Source organism: Protopterus annectens, chromosome 9.part0, assembly GCF_019279795.1.
Source record: "Protopterus annectens isolate FY-2018-M chromosome 9.part0, PAN1.0, whole genome shotgun sequence".
In the NCBI taxonomy this organism is placed as follows: domain Eukaryota; kingdom Metazoa; phylum Chordata; order Ceratodontiformes; family Protopteridae; genus Protopterus; species Protopterus annectens.
In genome coordinates, this window is record NC_056743.1 from 160,715,205 (window position 1) to 160,740,002 (window position 24,798).

The 24,798-nt window shown below is 43.0% G+C and overlaps 1 protein-coding gene across 6 annotated transcripts in view; it reads right to left on the bottom strand.

Annotated features, from left to right (window-relative positions):
- The window catches only part of PACSIN3 (protein kinase C and casein kinase substrate in neurons 3), a 324,322-nt gene that overhangs the window by 132,811 nt on the left and 166,713 nt on the right, over window positions 1–24,798 (bottom strand). For all 6 annotated transcript variants that reach the window (XM_044082695.1, XM_044082694.1, XM_044082693.1 and 3 more), the window contains exons 5-6: window positions 5,178–5,353; window positions 1,152–1,272 (exon numbers count right to left, since the gene is read on the bottom strand). In XM_044082695.1, the coding sequence (XP_043938630.1) occupies window positions 1,152–1,272; window positions 5,178–5,353 (297 nt within the window). The remainder of the gene's footprint in view (window positions 1–1,151; window positions 1,273–5,177; window positions 5,354–24,798) is intronic.

Consider the following 24,798-nt stretch of genomic DNA (forward strand, 5'->3'; position numbering starts at 1 on the left):
AACAGTAGAAAGCCAATTTAGGACTGCAGTAAAGTAAAAGCCACATCGATGACTGGACAAACACAGGCAATGTAGACCACATCTCACAAACTCTGTATAGACTAAAATAATAGACCCAGGGTCATCACCCTGACTTTCTCCCAACTATCAGCATCCCTGCATTAATGTGCGTATAAAGTAATCTTCTCCTGAAGAGAGAGAGGTTTCACCTAGTGAGGGTTTTATCATACAGAACAAAAGGTTTAAAAAAGGGAATAACCAGCAAGCCCAGTGGTGTGAGGGCCTGGCAAAGGGTAGTAAATTGTATTTGCTGGATTTGTAACTGCTCATGGTCTTACATAAGTAAGGGGGAAGCCACAATATACCTAAACAAAGGTAGACCCTGTGAGTTGATCTATACCTCAGACTTATGACCTGACACAGCCAAACATCCAAGTCACAAACAAACATGACAATATTGCTTAAACTGTTTAACATGCAATGAACAGATTTGAAAACAGAATGGCCAAAGCAGTTGAAATGCTCAATGTTTTCCATATGGCTAAAAAAAATAATTTGCCAGACTTTAGAAAACAGTAGTCTTCTCTTGGACTTCCTACCTTACAGAAAGAACATGATAAAGCATATTCCCATGCAGGTTTTGCCTAAACCTTTCCCACAGCTTCGTGTCTTTTGCTATCTGACCCAGGATTACAAAGCAAACAAACTTTAAATAAGACTATAAATTGTAAAACATTTGCAATTCTGAACTGCATATAGAATATTAACTACTGCAATGCCAAAATGAGGCTGCAATGTTGTCAAATAAAAATGCAATTTAAATTATGACATCATATATCTAACAGCAATGTGTTAGAGGAACGCACAATACAATTTTATGCAGCAGTAAAGTTAGGGATGTGCCTGCACATCTTAGTCAGTGATCAGTATTCTTATGCATATGCAAAGATAGTGGACATAAGTGTGTCCAGAGTATAAAACGATCCCACCTACAGGGACCTGCACTAATCCCATGATATGAATTACAGTAAAAGGATCCCCTGTGATTAAAATACAGACTTATCAAAAGCCTTTAAAAGGCTGCCCTTTTTAACTGTAATGGTTTTAAATTTTACAATACAAACAGATTTGTAGTTCACTACAGGTCTTACCTCAAAGTGTGGCCAGTTCATTCCCATTCCAGGTCCGTGTGTGTTTTTCCACCACTTCAGATCTTCTTGGTCATTGGCAGTTGAGATACTTTGGAGAAGGTCTCGATACAGTGTACGGAAGCTGAAATTAGACAGACAATTACATTGCTTTTCTTTTTTTCTAATTTACTTTGGCCCCATGCCTTTTGACCATCAAGCGATCCCATGACCAAATACTGCCTATTAGTTTTGATGCTACAGAGACAAAAGGAAAGGCATCTAAGGGGACTGTCATTCAGGTACCCATGAAAAGTGCTCTGGGCACTTGCCAGCATTCCAATAAGAGTAGAGTATTTTTGAATGACATAATCCCGAACCTGGTTGGAGGAACAGTGAACCAAATCATTGCAATGGCCCAAAATACCCTCCACTTGTAAGTGCACACTTGACACGACCCAGTGGTGCCTTGGTGACCCCCTGCCTCACAGCTCATCCCTTAAGGGTTAATGGTAGTGCGTGGAGCTGTTTCCACCCCCCAGGTGGCATTCATTCCCACAATACTGATAATAGACTTCTGCATGTACTGCTCCCCAGCTGAATATTAAACAGCCATAACATCTAACTGAACTCCGTCACTTGGACTGAAGTCAGGGTTAGGACCCTCTATGACACCAGTGCTGGCTTGACTACCACCTTTTTTCCCTTGGTTCTTTTTGTTCAATGCTTTCCAGTCATCAATCTTCCTTTCAGCTGGACATGCCCTTTTATTTCCACATTCCATTGTGAATCCAGTCCAATTCTGGACTGACAGTTGTATAGACAAGAATACCATACAGACAAGCCAAGAGGGTGCTTTGCTTCCTCAACAACCCCTTCATTATGATGACAATTTACTGTATGAGCTAACCTCACCCAAGGGTGCTGTCCACATCACCTTGTCCATGCAAGTACATTGTCACTTCAATTTCACCTTTCAAGCAGAATCTTCAAGGGTCAAAAGCCTGAATATAAGATGTACATTTCTATCCCTCCCACCCAAGGGAGTTCAGAGTACGAGTCATGCTCTATCCAGTCTTCTCTTATAGTTGAGACCCACCCTTCCCTACCAGCTCCATCAAATGCTGGAGTAGCTAATCAAGCTTGGGTCATCTGAGCCATGGTCAGGGCTTTATCCCTGGTACACGAGTGGAGGTTGCAAAACAATCAAAGGATTACTAATCTGACAACTTATTTTGCCTGTTAATGCTACCTTACAAACCCTCAAGAAACCAAACTACTTTATACATAGCCAACCAGTTAACAAAAGGGAAATGGCAACAGACATTTTCCCATCTGCTCAGCTAGAGTGCAGAGAGAGATGAAGCCTTGAGTGGCCCAGGTGACCTGAGATCCCCAAGTGACTCGATCAATGGGACAGTCAAGGAGGGTAAGAACAGACAGACAATGCTGGCACAGTCATTTGGGGGTAGGGATGCAACCCAAACAGCACAACCAACACATACTGCAGTTAGTTTTCAGCATGTAGCAAAATGGGCCACAATGTGTGCAATCCACTAAACTGAGGGTCACCTCCACAGCCACAAACTGAACCATATTTGGAAGTGCACATGGGTCATAAGAGTTGTACTATGGAAAGTATGCAGCATTATATGCTGCTAAATCGGATGATGGGATAGGGCCATACAATAACCACCTGAACAACCTCCTCCTATGGCTGGCAACCACTAGAAGTAGAATAAATGGAATGGGCAGTTCAAGGAAGGGCTAATGATCGGGAAATAATGGAAAAAAGATATCTAGAAAAAAATTCTCCAGCTGTGACTATTGCTGGCTATTTCTAACCGATGTTATAAAAAGAATTAGCTACGTATCATTGTCAATGTGTTGATTTGTTTCTATGTCAAATGTTACTCAGCTGCAAGCTTCCACAACACTGTCCATCCAGTTGAACACTACAGCGAGGCCTATATTCCACAGAAGCCTTTCTTGGAATACATTGAACTCCTTTTAATACTTCACAATGCAAGACATCCAACCAACGTTTAATGGTACAAGCAACTCTTTAGCCCTTTTACTAGGCTCAACAAAATATATTTCAGCACAATCAGACTTGTGTCACCTCTTCACTGCGAACTATCCTTCCAATAAATCCTAGTGTTAATGCTATCCTCGTAACATTCCTTTACTCTTGACTTTTCAGGTCTGCTACTCTATCAGCATTCTATCTGCTCAAAGATTCCCTACTACAAACCTGAAAATTCAAAGTACAAATACCATTTAAAAGGTATGAACTTTGAAACTTGCTCTTACACACTGAAAGCTTTTTTTTTTTTTTTTTGCAGGGGAACAATCCCTTCCACAGCACACCCCTTATTACTTATATACGCTAACTCCAAAATCACTAAGGCAGGATTCCCCACGATACTAGCAATTTCAGACTTCATACTTATTTCACCCAACTGTACTTATTTCTGAAGTCTTGGAACTTGCAGTTCAGAATCTTGAACATAGGACAGCAATATCTGTGCCCCTCAATGCGTGCGGCGTGTATGCCCTTCTTCAGAGACCCACCCTGTAGCATTAAATTCAAGTACTGCAATGTCATACCAGAAAAAAGGGACAGACATGTGAAACCAACAACAAGTGTAGGCCAGGAACCAGTCTTTTTTTGTGCTGATTCTTAAGGTTACTGGAGTATAAGTTCAGGTGGATCCTGCAGTGATATGAACATCCTTATGTACCTGCACATGGACTTCTGTGCCACTGACACATCAACTGAAAAGCTGCCCACAGACTTCCCTATACTCCAGCAGGGTTTTCCAGAGAAAAGTCTTTGCAGATCCCCCACAACTCCAACCACTGAGTCTGCTTTCCATGAGTAATCAGTTTGATGTCAGAGCCACTAGACCATCCCAAGTAATTGGTGTCCATAAGCAAATGCCTCATTCGTAAAAAAAGGAGGTTCACTTTGATACAATTTATTACTACATGGTGGCTACTCTAGTAGATCAGGTACGTACTCTGCTCACAGAATGTCATTTTCAGCCTCATCTGCATGTTCAACTTGATTTTGCTGGGGAAAATTTTGTTATACAGAGTACTCCATTCATCCAACAAACTACTTCTAAAACCTAAGAAATCCTGCAACACATTTGGTGATTCCCTATTTGCAAATCAAACTGCAAAAATTTGGAACATTCCCCCATATATTCTAAATTCCCCTACTTCCTTCAAATTCAAACTCCTTAAAGAGCATTTAACAAAAATTGGCTATGCTCCTGTATTACCCCTGGATAACTTTTCAGTATGCATTCTTATACACTCATTTATCCTCCTACCTTCTTCTCACCTTTGAAGATTACCTAATATTAGTCTCCTACTAAATCGTTTCTTCCTCTACCATTTTTTTTGCACCTAAACTCTTTGCTGATGAAGCATAGATTCTATTTGTTAAAACGGGTCTCTGTAGACATCTGTATACATTATAACTGTGTCAAATTGTTTTATTCCTATTAGAATGCATAATCTTTAACTTTCTGAATTGCTGTTAAGCTTTATACTGAAATATCTACTGTTTTATTACTATTTTAATGTTTGCTATCTTTCTATATTCTTGGGGCTTTTCCCCTCGGGACTCCACTGAAAATGGGCCATGGCCCAGTCAGACTATCCTGGTGAACAAAATATAAATAAAATAAATACTTCCTGCAGACTGTAATTTGATTTCATCTCTGGTTACCAGCATTTATTTAAAGAAACATCTGGTTAAACTGTATGACACAAATGAGATCATTCATCAACCTGTGCACATTCTGTACCAGCCTCAAAATTTTAACTGCAGGTGTTTATTACAGTGGAAAATCAGAGAACACATGCATCCTTTTGCAGTGAAACCACCCTCCTCTCACCAACAACAAATGCAACATTTGCAATTCTGTTTAGTAAAGCCAAACTGTCAAAACAGAAGACATAAGACAGAGAAACTTAGTTCACCCCATGACTAAATATAACCACGGAGGAGGATTAACTCTTGGTAAACTGACTTACTCTTCACGGCTAGTGAGGTCAAGATGCTTATGAATGTCTAGCAAAACCCCCTTGAAGAACTGGAGTCTCTTCTGTTCTGCCTCTTGGCAGGTCTCAAATACTTGTTCCATGTCCTCCATGTACCTTGGGTTATATCGGTTCAGCTCTTCCAAGGCCTTCTCATACCGATCTTTTGTCTGAAAGCAAACAACACCAATCAGCAATACTAAGGAATACTTTTAATTGTACTAGTGGGATAAGCAGGCAGCATCCTTACAATTAAAGGACAAACGCAACAAAAACAAAGTATACACAGTGGTAAACTCAACAACAACAAAATATACAACAATGCTATACAGAGGCAAATGCTGTTCTATGAGCAAAAAGGACTAAAAGAAGCATGCAAACACTGGACATCAGGAAAAGGTTGCGGGACCAGAGTCAGAAAAGTACATCCTCACAATGACTGCAAAAGCTGCAGCTATAAGGAACAACTACAGAATCATAACCACATTTTATGGTGTACTCTGCCATCATCTTTCTTACTATGGAAACTTATTCTAAAGCGTTATACCTAGCACCTGATTTAGGGACAGGAGCCAGCTTAAATAAATCCATGCGAAGGCATACCCGAAGGCAGGTAAGGGCTAGGACTGTGATAGTGAGGGTCGGAACTTTGAATGTTGGCAGTATGACTGGTATAGGGAGGGAGCTAGCTGATATGAACGGAAGGATGGTGGGTATATTGTGTGTGCAAGAGACCAGATGGAAGGGGAGCAAGGCTAGGTGTATCGGAGGCGGTTTCAAATTGTTTTATCATGGTGTGGATGGGAGGAGAAATGGCGTAGGCATTATCCTGAAGGAAGAGTATGCTAAGAGTGTTTTGGAGGTGAAAAGAATGTCGGATAGAGTGATGTTTATGAAGCTGGAAATTGATGGTGTAATGATGAATGTTGTTAGTGCATATGCTCCACAATTTGGGTGTGCGATGGATGAGAAAGAAAAATTTTGGAGTGAGTTGGATGAAGTGGTGATGACTGTACCCAAGGGTGAGAGACTGGTGATTGGAGCATATTTCAATGGACATGTTGGTGAAGGGAACAGAGGGGACGAGGAAGTGATGGGTAGGTATGGTGTTAAGCAAAGGAATGCAGAAGGTCAGATGGTAGTGGATTTTGTGAAAAGGATGGACATGGCTGTAATGAATATGTATTTTAACAAGAGGGAGGAGCATAGGGTGACATACGAGAGTGGAGGAAGATGCACACAGGTGGATTATATCTTATGTAGAAGGGCCAATCTGAAGGAGATTGGAGACTGTAAAGTGGTGGCAGGGGAAAGTGTAGTTAGGCAGCATAGGATGGTGGTTTGTAGGATGACATTGGTGATCAAGAAGGAGGAGGATAAGTGTGAGGGCAGCACCAAGGATTAAATGGTGGAAATTGAAAAAGGGTAATTGTGAGGTGATGTTCAGGGAAGAGCTAAGACAGGCACTGGGTGGCAGTGAAGAGTTACCAAATAGCTGGGTAACTACAGCAGAGCTAGTAAGAGAGATGGCTAGAAGGGTGCTTGGTGTGACATCTGGAAAGAGGAAGGAGGACAAGGAGACCTGGTGGTGGAATGAAGTAGTACAGGAGAGTATACACAGAAAGAGGTTGGCAAAGAAGAAGTGGGATTGTCACAGAGATGAAAAAGTAGACAAGAGTATAAGGAGATGAGGTGCATGGCAAAGAGAGGTGGAGAAGGCTAAGGATAAGGGGTATGAAGAGTTGTATAAAAGGTTGGACACTAAGGAGGGAGAAAAGGACGTGTACCGATTGGCTAGACAGAGGGACCGAGCTAGTAAAGATGTGTAGCAGGTAAGGGTGATAAAGGATAATGAGGGAAACGCACTCACAAGTGAGGAGAGTGTGTTGAGCAGATGGAAAGAGTACTTTGAGGGGTTGATGAATGAAGAGAATGAGAGGGAGAGAAGGTTGGATGATGTGCGGACAGTGATTCATGAAGTGCAGTGGATTAGCAAGGAGGAAGTAAGGATAGCTATGAAGAGGATGAAGAATGGAAAGGCTGTTGGTCCAGATGACATACCTGTGGAAGCATGGAGGTGTTTAGGTGAAATGGCAGTGGAGTTTTTAACTAGATTGTTTAATGAAATCTTGGAAAGTGAGAGGATGCCTGTGGAATGGAGAAAGTGTTTTGGTACCGATTTTAAGAATAAGGGTGATGTGCAGAGCTGTAGTAACTACAGAGGGATTAAACTGATCAGTCACAGCATGAAGTTATGGGAAAGAGTAGTGGAAGCTAGGTTAAGAAGGGAGGTGATGATTAGTGATCAGCAGTATGGTTTCATGCCAGGAATGAGCACAACAGATGCGATGTTTGCTCTGAGAATGTTGATGGAGAAGTACAGAGAAGGTCAGAAGGAGTTGCATTGTCTCTCTGTGGATTTAGAGAAAGCATATGACAGGGTGCCTAGAGAGGAGTTGTGGTATTGTATGAGGAAGTCGGGAGTGTCAGAGAAGTATGTAAGAGTGGTACAAGATATGTACGAGGGTAGTGTGACAGTGGTGAGGTCTGTGGTGGGAGTGACGGATGCGTTTAAGGTGGAGGTGGGATTACATCAAGGATCAGCTCTGAGCCCTTTCTTATTTGCAATGGTGATGGACAGGTTGACAGACGAGATCAGACAGGAGTCCCAGTGGACTATGATGTTTGCAGATGACATTGTGATCTGTAGTGAGAGTAGGGAACAGGTGGAGGAGACCCTGGAGAGGTGGAGATATGCTTGAGAGAGAAGAGGAATGAAGGTCAGCAGGACTAAGACAGAATATATGTGTGTGAATGAGAGGAAGGATAGAGGAATGGTGAGGATGCAGGGAGTACAGGTGGCGAAGGTGAATGAGTTTAAGTACTTGGGATCAACAGTTCAGAGTAATGGTGAGTGTGGAAGAGAGGTGAAGAGAGTATAGGCAGGATGGAGTGGGTGGAGAAGAGAGTCAGGAGTAATTTGTGACAGACGAGTACCAGTAAGAGTGAAAGGGAAGGTCTACAAGAGGGTAGTGAGACCAGCTATGTTATACGGGTTGGAGACAGTGGCACTGACAAAAAGGCAGGAGTCAGAGCTTGACGTGGCAGAGTTGAAGATGTTAAGATTTGCACTGGGCGTGACAAGGATGGACAGGATTAGGAATAAGTATATTAGGTCAGCCCAGGTTGGAAGGTTTGGAGACAAAGCCAGAGAGGCAAGATTACGTTGGTTTGGACATGTGCTGAGGAGGGATGCAGAGTATATATTGGGGAAAAAGATGCTAAGGATGAAGCTGCCAGGTAACAGGAAAAGAGGAAGGCCCAAGATAAGGTTTACGGATGTGGTGAGAGGATATGCAGGTGGTTGGTGTGACAGAGCAAGATGCAGAGGACAGGAGGAAATGGAAACAGTTGATCTGCTGTGGCGACCCCTAACGGGAGCAGCCGAAAGAAGACGACGACGACAATGATCAATAGCCCAGATGGAAATGATTAGTTTCTAGTTTACTGGAGCCACTAAAAGTTGTTTTGGACTCACCAGAGGGCCTTTTCTACTCTCAAGAACACTGCAGAACCTCCCTCATTTTTTGGGGAGATTTGACTTGCTGTCCCAAAGTCATAACTGCAAGTCCAAGAATGACAAATCAAAAACAGAGAGTATATTCAGTGTATATTAAGGCAGAGACTATCCTACCTCAGTATTCCTCATACTTGGGAGGCAACCCCCCCAACCCCCACTCACACACATGCACCAGGGGCTGGTGCCTAGGAGCTTGGATACACCCCCAAGCAAAAAAAAAAAAAAAAATCATTAAAAACATTGCATCGAGTTTTAAAATTTACTGCTAGCTGTGCATACTACACCTTATTGTTTAAAATGTTTGGACTCGTAGTTGCAGGTCTCTTGACCTCTCTCATGGAGCCCTTTTGGGGCTGGCAGCTGTGAATCTGGGTTCTGAACTAGGAATAAGGTAAAGCCTTGGAATTGTTCAAGGAATGGGGTGTGTGTCAAGTGGGTTGTTAGTTCACCCATCCTCAGCAACTTGAAATTTCCTTTCATTAGGACATACGGTAAAGTTCTGATCTGCTGCAAAGTATTTAAAAAGGTGAATTTCTGGAGAGAAGACCATGAGAAAAACCTCTTTAGACTAAGAGTCGTACCTGTGTATGCCTTGAATTTGGTCCATAAAAGATGATTTATCACTCTTTCTCTTGTTCATCTTCATCATCTGATTCCTGTAAAAATGAGGGGATAGGACATGTCCATTTTTAGCATACGGGGGCTTCTGTAGTGCAATATTCAGGGATGTGGCCACAAGGTTTAGGCCTCAGTGCTTGCTGGTATAAATGTAAATGCTCATGAGCAAGCAGCTTAAATTCAAACGCTTGACAGATGTGAAGCAATGATGACGTCATTTGAAAGCAATTACTTCCCCCCACTAGCAAGGTCACCTAATCAGGAATGTACAAACTATTCTAAAATGTGCAATGCTGATTGAACTAATCAACGAGACTGTTGTAAACCAAGCATTATCTTTGGAAAGAAGTTGGGATACCATGTACAAATGAATAAAAACTGAAAGTGAAGCTCAGCATCTATAAATTGCAGACCTGCTCCAACACAGAAAAATCTCCAAACACACAGACAGACACACCAACCACATAAAAGAAACAGAAACCAAACTAGAATAATGCACCTGACTGAATTAAAAATGTAATCTGCATTGCTAGCATAATAAAGTAAAACCAGAAGTACCCCTACAAAGTACCAAAAACTCTCATCCAAGACCCAAATCTACAGTAATTTGAGAAAAGGGCTACACGTAGAAAGCACTTCATAAAAATGTAACCGATACAGTAAAAAAAATGGACCATCAAAAGTGACAATCACTATGGTAGTAAAAATAAGTATTTTATTAATACAATTATTACTGCAGTTCTAGCTAGTGCTGCATTATTTATTTACTTACTTACATTTGTTGACCGGGAAAGTCCGACTGGACGCAGGTCCATTTTCAGCGGAGGCACGGGGAGAAAAGCTCCAGAAATTAAAATATTACAGACATAGTTACAGATGAAGAATCCTAGCAATTAAAATATTACAAACATAGTTAAAGATGAAGAACATAGTACATTCAGTAGATAACTAGCATCTGTTCCATCCACAAAGTCATAGCAGATATTAACAATTGTTACAAGAAGTTACTGCTGTATAATAAGTAGATAGGCATGGAAGTATCACAGCTTGCTGTAATCAAAGGTATTTTGTGGGGTGGAAGAGAGGTAGAGGGTAGATGGAGTGGGAGAAGTTAGAGGGGAGAGATACAAGGGCATATCCAGCATGTTTTTAGGTGCGCTTTAAGTAAAGCTTTGACGTGGGTGCATGATAGTACAGAGGTTATTGTGGGGGGAGGGTGTTCCATAATTTGACTATAACGCTGGAGAATAGTGCTTCTCCAGCAGTGTTATTGGCTCGAGTAACCTGTAATTGATTTTTTTTGCTGGATCCTAGTGGTTGCGGCCGCGGTGATGCAGCGGTTAGCGTTGCCGCCTCACAGCAAGAGGTTCTCCAGTTCGATCCTCGGCTGGGGTGCCTTCTGTGCGGAGTCTGCATGTCCTCCCTATGGTCGCGTGGGTTTCCTCCGGGTGCTCCGGTTTCCTTCCACATCCCAAAGACATGCTGTAGGGGGATTGGACACTCTAAATTGGCCCTAGGTGTGAATGTGTGTGTGTGTGTCCTTTCTGTGGAAGGTTGGGCGCCGGGCTGGCAACTCAACACTGTAAAACTCCACTGCCAATCATGAGCGGACAGGTGATCTGCTGTGGCGACCCCTAACCGGGAAAAGCCGAAAGAAGAAGTAGTGGTCTGGTTGTGAGATAGCTTTGGAGTAGATTCTGGAGGGATGGGACCTTTAGAGGATGGGTTACTAGTTTGTGGGCTAGTGCGAGTTGATACCACTGATAAAAAAAAAAAAATTAAAAAAAAAAATAATCAAGATTTTGGCATTCAGAAATATCAACACAAACCAGGTGTTTACATAAAATACAGACCATCTCACCAGACACCTACAACAAGGAGAAACCACAGAGGTTTCTCACCAAGAAATTACAGGTACACAAAACGTCGTATGTGGAAAGACTGAAATCCCTTGTCACTGTATTCCATCTCCTACAGGTTGCTAAAAGGTGACCTGTGCCTGTCTTACAGGGCAGTCTCTGTCCTGGCCCTGGTGGAAATGCTACACATTTGTAAATCAAACTGCACGAGGGGCACTCGCTCCAGGGCTGTTAACCTAGTATCTGAGATGAACTGGTCATGCTGGAGAGACGGCTACATCTCCCAGAGACCGCCACTTCATTGGAATAAGCTTCCAATTCATGTGAAACAGAGCTCCTCTCTGACCCTCTTCAAAAGCAACCTAAATCAATGGATGGGTGACCACAGATTATCTCCTGGGGTGGCACCCATGTCCCTCCTGGACAGATGAATCATTATTAACTACCATACCCTTACCTCTGCAAACTTCAGTCACCTAACCACCAACAACTGGGACAACTTGGGATAAATAAGGCTATGCTTGTAAGGGTTCTAGGGCCATTAACCTGGTAACCTTCTATGAACCTATGAACCAATAATAATCTCTGAACTGCTTTGCATTCAGCCTGTGGACATCAACTGAAGCAGCTTCTGAAACAAAAGTAGAGCATAAAACACAGACTATATTATAATTATACATACAATTTATAACAAAACTGCATTTAAAAACTGATTCCAATCCAAGCATGCCCTGTTCACAAGCGATCAAAGGGGGGTGGGGAGGAATACCCAAGCCCTGTTGAGAGAAATCACAGTTGACAATATAATACTGCAAGTGACATCTGCTGGAAGGTGGGAGTCAGAGAAGTGCTAACAGGGTATGCCATGCATGTGATCACAAGATTCAGTTTAACATTAGTCTTTTTGTCTTTCACTTCTGATTTTAGCTTTAAGGGAGTTTTGCCCTTTAGTGGTGAGAATAATGAAGAATCCAGGTGCACATACTCCCACAGCAAGCTTTTGGTGCTCATCAATGCTTGGATGGCATTACCTGAGTAATGAGTTGGGGTTGCACTGCTTCAGACTGAGACCTTCTTGTTAAAAATTCACACATTTAATGCGAAAATCTTCCAGAGGAATTTGTGCAACATACATGCTTGTTTGTAATTCTGGTCAGTTATACTTTGTAGCCATTTCACACATGCCCTACACCTTTAAAGAAAAAAAAATGTTTTACTTTCCTTTTGTCTAAGAGTATGTATGCACTGATGAGTAACTCGGGTAACAGGTAGCCAAAACACCCAAAAGCACATAGCCAACAAGTGGGCACCTGATAAATCACAAGTAGCAAACAAAATGCTGGTAAGTTATACTCAGGCGTCTGTAAGATTTACAATGTGACACTAGTTCTTCCAGAAACAAAATGGGATGTCTTTAATGGCTCAAGAAACACCCAATCAGTGACTGGCATCTGCCAAGGGCAGACCACCTGTACATTATTAACATTACCATAGCAAGCAGAGCTTCAAGCAACTTAGCATTTTAATTAACAGTTGCTAACCTGCATAAGAACTGATGTGCAATGGTTTGTATCATGCTGGTTTCTTTACAGGTTTGTAGGTGTATACTAGGGTTATGACCACAGGGGCCTTTTTAAGACTAGCCAATCACCCCAAATGTATCTGACAAATTTTAGGAACTTAAAGGTTATTCTAAGGGGTATATGTAGGCTCGGACTTGGGTGGTCAAGCATTTATAGTCTCTGTCCATTAGGGACATACGTGCCAGACTGGGGAGAATTTCCGATTCCCCATCCACTGGTCCTAGTTGCACTAAAATTGGATTAGCCAAGACCTCTGCTTCACATGGATGGGAAGCCTGTTCCAAGAAGAGGTAGTCTGAGTCACATACCTGCCCCTCCAACATGTCTTATTTATGTTGCAAACAGAAGCCCCTTGACTGGGCAATTCTGATGCTTTTTGTTTTGTGGATATGCAAAAGGTTCAGAGCAGGATCCTAGGATGCTTTGTACGCCAGTCATAGATTTCCCCACAACAATCTATGGGAGAGAAGCTTTGATGTGATCCATGTGGGATGTGTTGTTTATGCCCTGCGTCCTTTTTGTGAAGAACTTATGTGGATGTTCTAGTTGCTACATGTGCCTGTTTAGGTGCATCCTGAAGGTCGTGTCATGCTGTAAGATTGGTCTGATGAGGGTTGAATACAGTGAAACAATGACTGACATCTAGATGCCATACCCTTGCTAAAAAATTGCATAATATGTGATGGTCAAAGATCAGGTTACTGTTGATCCGTGTGCCCATATCCTCAACTACTGGGTCTATTGTCAATGTGGTAATTTCCAGGGGGTAGCTGACTTCTCAAAGGATATTATGCATTTCTTGGCAATGAGTTTTAGAATGTAGCTCTGGCACCAGATATTTTTCTCTGAATCAGCCCTTCTTGGAGGGTATTAGTGTCTTCTATGTGGATTCTATGACTGCAGTTAGTTTGCAATAGTCTGTAAACTTGGTCAGCCTAAGGCCCGTGACACTGGCCTGTCTTCAAAGTAGATGCCAAAAAGGAGTGGACCCAACTAGTGACTGGCATCTGAGGAGGTGGACTCGGTCTAACTTCTTGGGTCCTATCATCACCATCTTCTTTCGGCTGTTCCCGTTAGGGGTTGCCACAGCGGATCATCTGTTTCCATTTCTTCCTGTCCTCTGCATCATGCTCTCACACCAACTGCCTGCATGTCCTCTCTCACCACATCCATAAACCTCATCTTAGGCCTTCCTCTTACCTGGCAGCTCCATCCTTAGCATCCTTTTCCCAATATACCCAGCATCCCTCCTCAGCACATGTCCAAACCAACGCAATCTCGGCTCTCTTGCTTTGTCTCCAAACCGTCCAACCTGAGCTGACCCTCTAATATACTGATTCCTAATCCTGTCCATCCTAGTCACACCCAGTACAAATCTTAACATCTTTAACTCTGCCACATCCAGCTCTGACTCCTGCCTTTTCGACAATGCTACCGTCTTCAACCCATATAACATAGCTGGTCTCACTACCCTCTTGTAGACATTCCCTTTCACTCTTATTGGTACCAGTCTGTCATAAATCACTCTTGACACTCTTCTCCACCCATTCCACCCTGCCTGTACTCTCTTCTTCACCTCTCTTCCACACTCACCATTACTCTGAACTGTTGATCCCAAGTACTTAAACTCATCCACCTTTACCATCTCTACTCCCTGTATCCTCACCATTCCTCTACCCTCCCTCTCATTTACATACATATATTCTGTCTTAGTCCTGCTGACCTTCATTCCTCTCCTCTCTAAAGCATATCTCCACCTCTCCAGGGTCTCCTCAACCTGGTCCCTACTCTCACTACATTTCACAATGTCATCTGCAAACATCATAGTCCACGGGGCCTCCTGTCTAATCTCATCTGTCAACCTGTCCATCACCAATGCAAATAAGGGCTCAGAGCTGATCCTTGATGTAAACCCACCTCCACCTCAAACGTATCTGTCACTCCCACCGCAGTCGCGTCAGGAAGGGCATCCGGCGTAAAACCTCTTCCAAAAATTACTGATGCGGAGAACTTTTCTTGGGTCCTATCCAAGAACACAATTAACAGCAATAACAAAAATAGCTAAATAGTCCTGGTAGCTTAGCTTGGGCCTGAAAGAACTGCTGTTTACTTTTTTTCTTTTTTTTTTCAAATAATGCTCTTTACACATGTCTATGATGCTTCTTACCCTTGTATTTCCATCTGGACTAGTGCTAAGTGAAGGAACCACATACAGTCATAGCTAATGTAGACGGTCAAGAATTTAATTCACAATGCACTATATCTGCAAAAGCCAGTAGTCTGCTGAAGTACTTATGTTATGAAACTTATCAAAAGCTGCTCAAGAAGTCAAACAAAAACTGTGTGCGAGATTTAAGTTATGTTGGAGAACAAGAGGAAAAATTATTGGAATAAACTGCATACGTCACAAGCAGGATTAAAACTTAAAAATAGACCAACAGATTTGACTGAATGACAGAACAATGCTGGCATTCAATGGTGGAATTAATCCTGTGAAGTCAAGATGTAACAAAAACATTAGGAATGGAGATGCCTTCTCACTCTTGACAGTTGCTTGACAAACAGCAACAATGGGTGGGGATACTCAGACTACAGCAGATTCTGACATTGTCTGCAACTGCCTGACGCATAAAAGATATAGCAGAATGTATCCATCTAGCAGATGCAGCAACACCAAACAGGCACCTGCAGCAGCAAGGGCATAACCAGCTGAAAAAAGTCACAGTCTGGAAATGGATATCACACCTCTCAAATGTCCAGATTTCAGAAGGAAGCCCTTGCTTTGTTCTCTAAACTTTTCTCCATCTCTCCCAGGACTGGAAATTGTTCAAAGTATTAAGCTAAAAGTAGCAGGAGTTAAAATGTGGTCCTATATTGAGGCCTTTTCATTTTTTGGCCTTATACATAGAAGTCTCACTGTAAAAACTGAGAGGTATGTGCAATGCACTAGATGTGCTCAATCAAGTTAGAATATCCAAAAGGAATTTGGTGAAGAAGATTAAAGATTTATGGCTGTGGTGGTGTTGTCGCCTCACAGAAAGACGTTGTCCTGTTCGATTCTCAGCTAGAGCGTCTTCTGTGTGGAGACATGCGTGAATGGGCGTACTTTCATTGAAGGTTTTACGTCAGGGCCGGCAACTCGGCATGTAAAAATCTACTGCCAATAATTAGTTGACCGGAGTTCCGCTGTGGCGACCCCTAACCGAGAAAAGCCGAAAGACTATACACACACACACACACACACACACACGTTTAACGACTTATGGCTCTCACCATGGAAGGGGCAGTTATTCTGGCCCATTTACAAGTAAGCACTATCCCAAAAGCTCTGTTATGACTTGGTTCTAGAACACATACCTTTTAAAAGGAGTACCTGAACAATCTAAGATATGGCCTACCATAACATACCTAGAACACAGCAGTCCTTTGTGACAGCTGTAAAAGGTGTGCACTTAGAGAGAAGTGACAAACATGGGCAGCCTTAGACAATAGTTGGAAGTGTGGCTACTAAGTTACTGTGGCCATTCTCCTTAGGGACTTGCCACAGCTACAGGAGGCAACACTGATTCCTGGGGGATCAGCCTCATTTTTTTCTAGAAGTAGGAGCGAGTGTGGATAATATACAACCCTTCCATATTAAGTAGAAGTCAGTGTAAGCAATATACAGACCTTTTACTGTGGAAAAGGCCTGTCTCCTCTTCTGAAGAGCTCTCATCTAGTAGTATGTAGGTCTTTTTAAAGAGCAGCTGTCACCCAAAGGGGGCATAGAGTACTACCTACAGTAGCTCATCTTAGCAAAAGTACAGCCAAAACCACACTACACTGCAGAACACCCTAGACTGCTTCCTCAGCCACAGCACAGGCAAAGCTACAATGTGCCACATGGAAGCCCACTGCAGAAGATGTAGTAAGAGTATTAAACCAGTTGGCTCCTTCCCTGATAGAGTCAGGTATGTTTGCCACTTTCTTCAGTACCTGATGAATCAGGAGCTTATTACTGAAGTGTGGCCAAGAATCATAACTTCCCATAAGGCACAAATCTGCAGTGGCTGCTGCCACGGTAAATGAAGCCAGCTACACAGCAGTTAAACTACTTTTACTACACCACTGTCAGTGACTGAAGCTGAATCGTGAATCATAGTAACATCTCATAAGCTTTGGGTCATACACCATCACCCACAACTACTGCTGAAGATTGCTAATTCAAGAATAACAACTTCACACAAACCACTAATCCTACCTTTTTATCTAAGGTAAATCCTGACAGGAAAGCAGAGACAGGAATCACACTCCTTTTACACAAGTCATAACTCAGGATTTAAACTAATTGTCCATAAGCTCCGCTTACCTACACAGTAACTGCTGCTGAGATTCTAAACTACTACTTCTTTTGGCTTTTCCCGGTTAGGGGTTGCCACAGCGGATCACCAGTCTGCTCATGATTGGCAGTAGAGTTTTACGGTGTCGAGTTGCCAGTCCAGCGCCCAACCTTCCACGGAAGGCACCCACATGCACACACTCATACCTAGGGCCAATTTAGAGTGTCCAATCCACCTACAGCATGTCTTTTGGATGTGGGAGGAAACCATAGTACCCGGAGGAAACCCACGCGACCACAGGGAGGACATGCAGATTCCGCACAGAAGGCACCCCAGCCGAGGATCGAACCAGAGAACCTCTTGCTGTGAGGTGACAACGCTAACCTCTGCACCACCGTGGCCGTGCTAAAAACAGCAAATTAAGCTATAAAGTCAATTCCTACCCTACTTCTACCACTATTTATCACGTGCTATGATAAACATTACTACTGCAGCCTGGTTATTGCAGACTAGCATCAATCTGACTCTGATCACTTACCAGATTACTAAACAAAATACATAAATTAAGCTGCGTCAGAAATGGTACCAACTTCTACAAGCTGCAACTTCTCCCATCCGCTGCTGCTCTTAAATTTAGCAACCACACTCCTTATCCCTTTTAAGACTGACAAGGGCATACATCTCACAGCATCCAGCTGCTAGATATTAATGTACAAAACAGCCAGCTTTATTACAGTCGCCCAGTACTTTTTACAAGTGTTGGACACTTATCCCTAACATGCAGCAGATGTACACAGAATATTCTGTTTAATATTGAACACTTAGGAGCTGAAACTCTAAAGCAAAATGCATCTACCCAGCTGAACTAACCCAGCAATCAAAACACAATAAATAACTAAAAGTGAATTCTGCAAACAAATGATTAAAGTTCATGGGTTTATAGGTGTTTACTAGGCTAACGACCACAGAGGCCTTTTTAAGCCTAGCCAAGCATCTTAAATCTCTGAAAAGTTCTGATACCCTTGATCACGTCAGTCGCCCTTGCTAGACAGGGGTCCAGGGAAGTAAATATTGTGGGAAGAAATAGCCAGGGAATTGTTATGGCTAGACTTGTATAGGCCCTAAGGCCGATAGCCTAGTACTATCCTATGAACCTATTAAGTGTAAGCAGGGACTTGGGAGATTAAACATTTACAAGTTAGGCCCTGGGAGAGGAACCATTTACAGGCTGCTTGTGTCCATTACAGACAAAGATGCTAAACCAGGGATGAATTTCCTGTTCCCCATCCAATTGTCCAGGTTGCACTTGAATTGGGTTAGAGAGGAATTCTGCTTCACATAGATGGGGAGCCTTTTCCAGAGACAGGGTAATCTCTGGGATACATACTTGTCTTTCCAGCATGTCCAACTTGTATCACAGGCAAGGTTTAAATCTTTAGAATGGGTAATTCTAGTGCTGTTTGTTTTGCAGATATGCAGGAGGTCCATCAGAGTAAGGTCTGACAATACCTAAATGTCAGGCATAGATCTCTTCTCAAAAGCCTGTAAGAGATGGAATAGAGTGACAGAGCCTTGAGGCAGTCTGCATAGGACATTTTACTTAAGCCCTGTATTCTTCTTGTGAGGAACCTCTGTGGACGTTCCAATTGTTGGATATGCCTGGTTAGGTACATAGCAAAGGGGGAATTGTACTCAATGATAGGTATGATGAATACCGAATACAGTGGAACAATGACATCCTTGGACTTAGATGCCTTTGTTTATACGTTGAGTAACACGGAAGGATTTCCTTACTACTGTAGACATGCAATGGTCAAAGGCTAGATTACTGTGTGTGCCCAAGTCCCTGACTATTGGGTCAACTCTAAGGGATGTCTTGTCAATATGATAGTTACCAGGGGTGGATGACTTCCCAATAGGATACTATTATGCATTTCTTGGCATTTAGTTTTAGTCCATGGCTCTGACACCAGTTGTTTGCCTGTCAGCCCATCCTGCAAAACACCTGTGTCAGTGTGGGATTCAATGACAGCTCCTAATCTGCAAATTTAGTCAGCCAGAGACCACAGACATTGACGTTCACTTCAGAGAAGTAAATGCCAAAAAGGAGTGGTCCAAGGACTGATCCCTGAGGGACTTCCACTTGTTACTGGCCTCTTTGTAGAGGTGGACTCCTCAATTCTAACTTCCTGGGTTCCGTCTGAGCCAGTTGGCTAGCCACCAGATGCCATATGAGTTTGCACCTAACCTTCTGTGTTTGTCAACAATGCCCGAGTGTGGTACTGTGTCAAATGCTTTGGCCAGGTCGAGGTAGGCAGTGTGAACCATTCTGTCCTTATTCATTGCTTTGGTGACCCCCTCAAAGTCGTCCACCAGGTTGAGTAGGCATGATCTGCCCTTGATGAAAAACTGGGTTGGTTACAGTATCTGGAGGTTTACTATATCAATACTGATAATTTCCATAATAATTCTTTCCATGGCTTTACATACAAGACTAGTGAGACTTATGGGTCTGTAGTTTCCTGAGTCTGTAGATGGCCCACCTTTGTGCAGAGGGATGACTGTTTCTGTTCTCCATGCATGTGGCATGAAGCCTGTTTGGAGGCTATAATTAAATAGCAATTCCAGAGGCCCTGATAAGTCATGTTTCATGCTATGCAGAAGACATCCTGGGATATTGTCTGGGCCCACTGATGCAATGTTCTTGGCTTTAGAGAGAGCATTAAGGACCTGTCAGCGGTTGTATTAGATGGTATTTACTGAGGGAAGGTTAAGGGGGAGAGAACGATCATATGGCATCACAACAAATGAGGCTCCCACATGGGCAGCAGCATCGGTTAGCCTCCTCAGAACCCATATACCCAATGACCCTACAAGGAGATGATATGACCACCAATGACTGCTCTCCAAGGGTACTGCTCCTTCACTTCAAGTTTGCTGCCGATGGCAAATGGGGGGGGGGGGGGTGATGTTGGCAGACAACCTGAGAAATTATAACCTTGTGCCTGCAAACATTAATAAATCTCTTCTCAGGGTGTTAAGGAGATGCATAAAGTACAGTTGTGTACACTTACCATAAATGTAGATGTTAGAGTGTATTCACTGTTGCAGTCATCACATTTGGGTTATCTACTAGCAGTAGCCCTCAGTCGGCCTGATTAACAAAGTCTTGGGTCCTCCATCGGTTGCTGTCTCTTCTTCCGTGACATCAGGTCATCAGGGGTATAAAACATGCAGCCGACGTCATTACATCAGTTTTGCTTGCCCCAGATGTTAGGTGCCCGCCTAACGGGAAGCAATTAAATATATAAAAATATTAAGTTATACCTAAACAAAAAAGCAAATAAACCAAAAAAGATTTTAAGCATAGTAAAGGAGAGTAGAGGTATAGCCAAAAGAAGTCAGGGGGCTGGAGGGAGGGTAACTAGGACTGCAACAGTGAATACAGTCGAACATCTACATTTATGGTAAGTGCACACAACTGTACTATGTTCTTCATGTTTCACTGTTGCATTCATCACGTTTGGATAGATTCCCAATGCTAAGGATGGGAGGAGGAATTTAGACAGCATTAGGACTAGCTATAAGGCCCTGCAAGACTGCAGTGGCAAAGCCAGCTCTGGATTTAGAGAAAATTGGCAAATGGTAATGCTTGGTGAAATATGTACAGAACTCCAGGTAGCAGCTTCTAGGATGTCCCTGGCAGGGACGCCTCTGAGAAAGGCTGTAGAGGTAGATGCAACCCTGGTTGAGTGGGGTCTGATCCCCTGTGGGATAGGTTTTCCATGGTGCTTATGGCAGAAATGAATGCAATGGCCTATCCACTTAGAAATGGTTTGCTTTGAAATAGCCTTCCCCCTCTCTGTCCCTGCAGCAAATGCCATAAGCAGTTGTTTAATTGTCCTTTGAGGTTTAGTCCTGTCCAAGTAGAATCTGAGTTGCCTGTGCACATCTAAGGAGTGCAGTATCTGTTCCCCTTTGCTCTGTGGATTAGAAAAGAAGGTTGCCAAATGGATGGACTGATTAAGAGCCACACTGGATACCACCTTAAGCATGAAGGAGGGATTGGTTCTGAGGGACACCCTGTCTGCATGAAAGATGATGAAAGGCTCCACTGCCATGAGGGCCTGTAATTCAGATACCCTTCTAGCTGAAGTGATTGCTAAAAGAAAAGCTGTTTTCCAAAAAAGGAATTTTAAATCTGCAGTAGCAGCTGGCCTTAAATTTTTGGCCTCTCTGAGGAACTGCTTGAGCAGTGGATGATAGAAGAGAGGAGGTTCTGTGTTATAATGAGATGAAATGGCTGAGGCGTGAATTTTGATGGAGGAAAAAGACAAGCCCTTGTGAAGCATCTCTCAGTTAAGTATTGTAAAATCTGAGGTAAATTGGGCGCTGCTGTGCTCATCCCTTGAAATTGGTCCCAGGCACAGAATCTTTTCCATTTTTCAGCATAAGATTTTCTAGTACTAGCCTCTAAAATTATATCCATCAGTGATTAGGTAATTAGCCAGGCTGCTAGGTTCAGGGTTTGAAGCTGAGGGTGCAGAATCTGGTTCTCCTGCTGAGACAACAAGGTAGGAGTCTGCGGCAGGTGCCATGGGGCCAACAGTGACACACTGCGGAAGAGGGGGTACCAGTGTTGGCGAAGCCAGTCTGGTGCAAACAAAATCGTCCTTGGGTTGTCTTGTTTGATCTTTAGTAGTACTTTGGTGAGCAGAGGCACAGGAGGAAAGGGATAAACTGATAGTTTTTTTCAGCTGAAGGGCAGAGCATCCACTTTCCATGCGTGTTTGTGGGGAGTCCTTGTGCAAAATTTGATCAACTGATAGTTCTGGGGGGAGGCAAACAAGTCTACATCTGGGCTCCCCCATTTGCTTGACATCATGTTGAAAATCCTTGGTTCCAGTTTCCACTTGTGTGGGCCCATGAGGTTTCTTCTTAGTCTGTCTGCCAGTGTATTTAGTTTTCCTGGCAGGAATTGAGCTTGTAGATGCACTTGGTAGCTCAAGGCTGTGTTACACAATGCCATGGCTAGTCTGCAGAGGGGGTAAGAATGGGTACCCTCCTGCTTATGTACCACATACCAGTGGTGTTGTCTGTCTTTACCATGAATTGTCCTGGAAGAATGTGGTCCTTGAAGACTGTCAGCATTCTGTACAGCTAACATTTCTTTTTGACTGATATGTAGGTGCATTTGACTTTGGTTCCATTTTCCCTGAATGCACTTCTCTGCCAGGTGAGCCCTCCATGCATAGTCTGATGTGTCTGTTGTTAGGGTTTGGGTGGCAGGGGGTAGTGTGAATGGTAGTCCCTTGTTTTGGTGGCAGGCCTCTGCCCACCAAAGGAACTCTAGGCATAGGCAAGGTATAATAGGAATCATTGCTTCTAGATCCTCAGAATGTTGACACCATAGGCTTTTTACATACCATTGTAGTTTCCTCATATGCAGTCTTGCATATGGAATTAGAAGAATGCAGGAGGCCATGAAGCCCAAGGCTTGCAGTATTTGCCTTGCAGATAAGCAAGGTCTTTGTGGCCATTTGTTTGAAGTAGGTTGTCAAATGAATTTGTTTCTCTGGCATGAGGAAAGCCATCTGGGAAGTTGCATTCAAGCTTGCTCCCAGGAATATAATTTGTTGACAGGGTACCAGGTCTGATTTCTTTTCATTTATGGTGTACCCCAGACAAGTTAGCACCCTTTGTACAAAGGCCAGATGATTCAAAAGTTTGTCCTGCCTTTCTGCCTGAATTAAACAATTGTCCAGGTATGGGTATATTTGAACATTTCTTTGACTGCAAAATGCAATGACTGGAGCTAGGCACTTTGTGAATACCCTGGCCACAGTAGATAAGCCAAAGGTTAGTGCAGAGAACTGATTGTGCATGTAGTCTGCTTTGAAGCGTAGGTATCTTCTGCAATATTCCTTGATTGGAATGTGCAGGTATGCTTCCTTTAAATCTAGTGCTGCCAACCAGGCATTTTTGCCTAGCATAGGAAGCAACTAGTGAAGAGTCAGCATCTTGAATTTTGGGGTCACCAAAAAAGTGTTTAGAGTAGACAGGTCCAGGATAGGACGCCATGGATGGTCTTTTCTGGGTACCAGGAAAAGTCTCGAGTAGAAACCTTGACCCTTTTCCTCTTCTGGTACCAACTGAATAGCCCCTATGCTTAAGAGAGAGTACTTGCTTTTGGGGCTCTGCCCACTGATTTGGGGGTAGATCTGGCCAACCACTTGGTGTTGGTAACGTGTGTAAGTGAAACCTGTATCCTTGGGACACTATTTAAAATCCATTTGTTCTGGGTAATGAGTTCCCAGTTCTATGCATGAACAGCAAACTTTCCCCCCAAAGAGACAGTCAGTTGAGAAGTGCTTGGAAGTTTTAAAAAGAAGTCATTGAGACAGTTTACCATAGGGGGGAGTTTTATTACTCCCAGATTTGGAAGTGGAGGCCCCTCCCACTACTTAGTCCTGTGCATCCTTCTGGGACTGAAGCCTGGGTGCTCTGCTGGATCTGGGTATGGACTGAGAAGGTCTGGAAGAGGCAGGAAAGGGCCAATACCTACTAAATCTTGGAGATTGTACTTGTAAAAAAATCTTCAACAGTTTGCATAGATTTAGCTTTATCCTCCATCTTTTTAAGAACTGCTTCTGCCTTGTTGCCAAACAGGTGGTCCTGATTTAAGGGAGCATCCAGTAATTTAGCTTTAACATGATCTGGCAAGGATTGCTCCTTAAGCCAAGCATGCCTTCTAAGTTACATACCCAGTTACAGCAGTCCTGCAAGATGGCTCTAGTGAATCAAAACCACATTGCAAAGTATGTTTTCCAACTTGTTCAACAGAATGCATTAAATCCTGTAAATCCTTATTTTCAGCACAATCAGGAATCATCATTTTCTGTTACAGCAATCCAATAATATGCTGGTGATACTTTAACATATGAAACTGGCAGTTTAAGGCACTAATGGCCAAAGCTGCAGAAGCGTATACCTTTTTACCCCATCTATCCAGTGCCCTGGAGTCAATATCACAGGGGTTAGGATTTTTGGCAGTAGTAGCTTTAATGCCCTTGGGTCCCTGTGAAATAGTCCCAGGATCTGCAGTAGGATTTCTGAAAAGGAACTTGTGAGAGTCAGGAACCCTGTAATATCTATCAGGTTTTCTGGGAGCAGGAGGTAAAGAGTCAGGGGCCAAGCTAGATTCAGAAAAAGCATCAACAATGTCTAGTACAGGAGGTATGGCTAAAGGCCTGTGCTGGGGCAGGAGTAAGAAATCCCTAAGCCTCTTTTGAGAATCAGAGAAATCCTGACTTTCCCAATGAAAATGCTCCCTGAGAGTATGCAAGGTTTCACAAAGAGAGAAATCCTCTGGGGGGGAAGCAGAGGGAATAGAGTCCTCAGCATCAGAATCCTTATAGGTAGGTAAGGGTAAATCCTGGTCATCAGAGGAAACAAATTTCAGAATCCTGGTGAGAAGTATCATAAGCAAACTCAGTCCTAGGTCTCTTAGAGGGGGAAGGTTGGCTCCCCCTGATTAAAGTAATAAGATCTTCAGCCATTCTCATCATTTGTTTTTTAGGCATAGAGGCCTGACCATGTGGTTTGGATGTCAGTTTTCTAGGCATGGTTCGAGTTTTAGGCCTTGAAGAAGAAGAT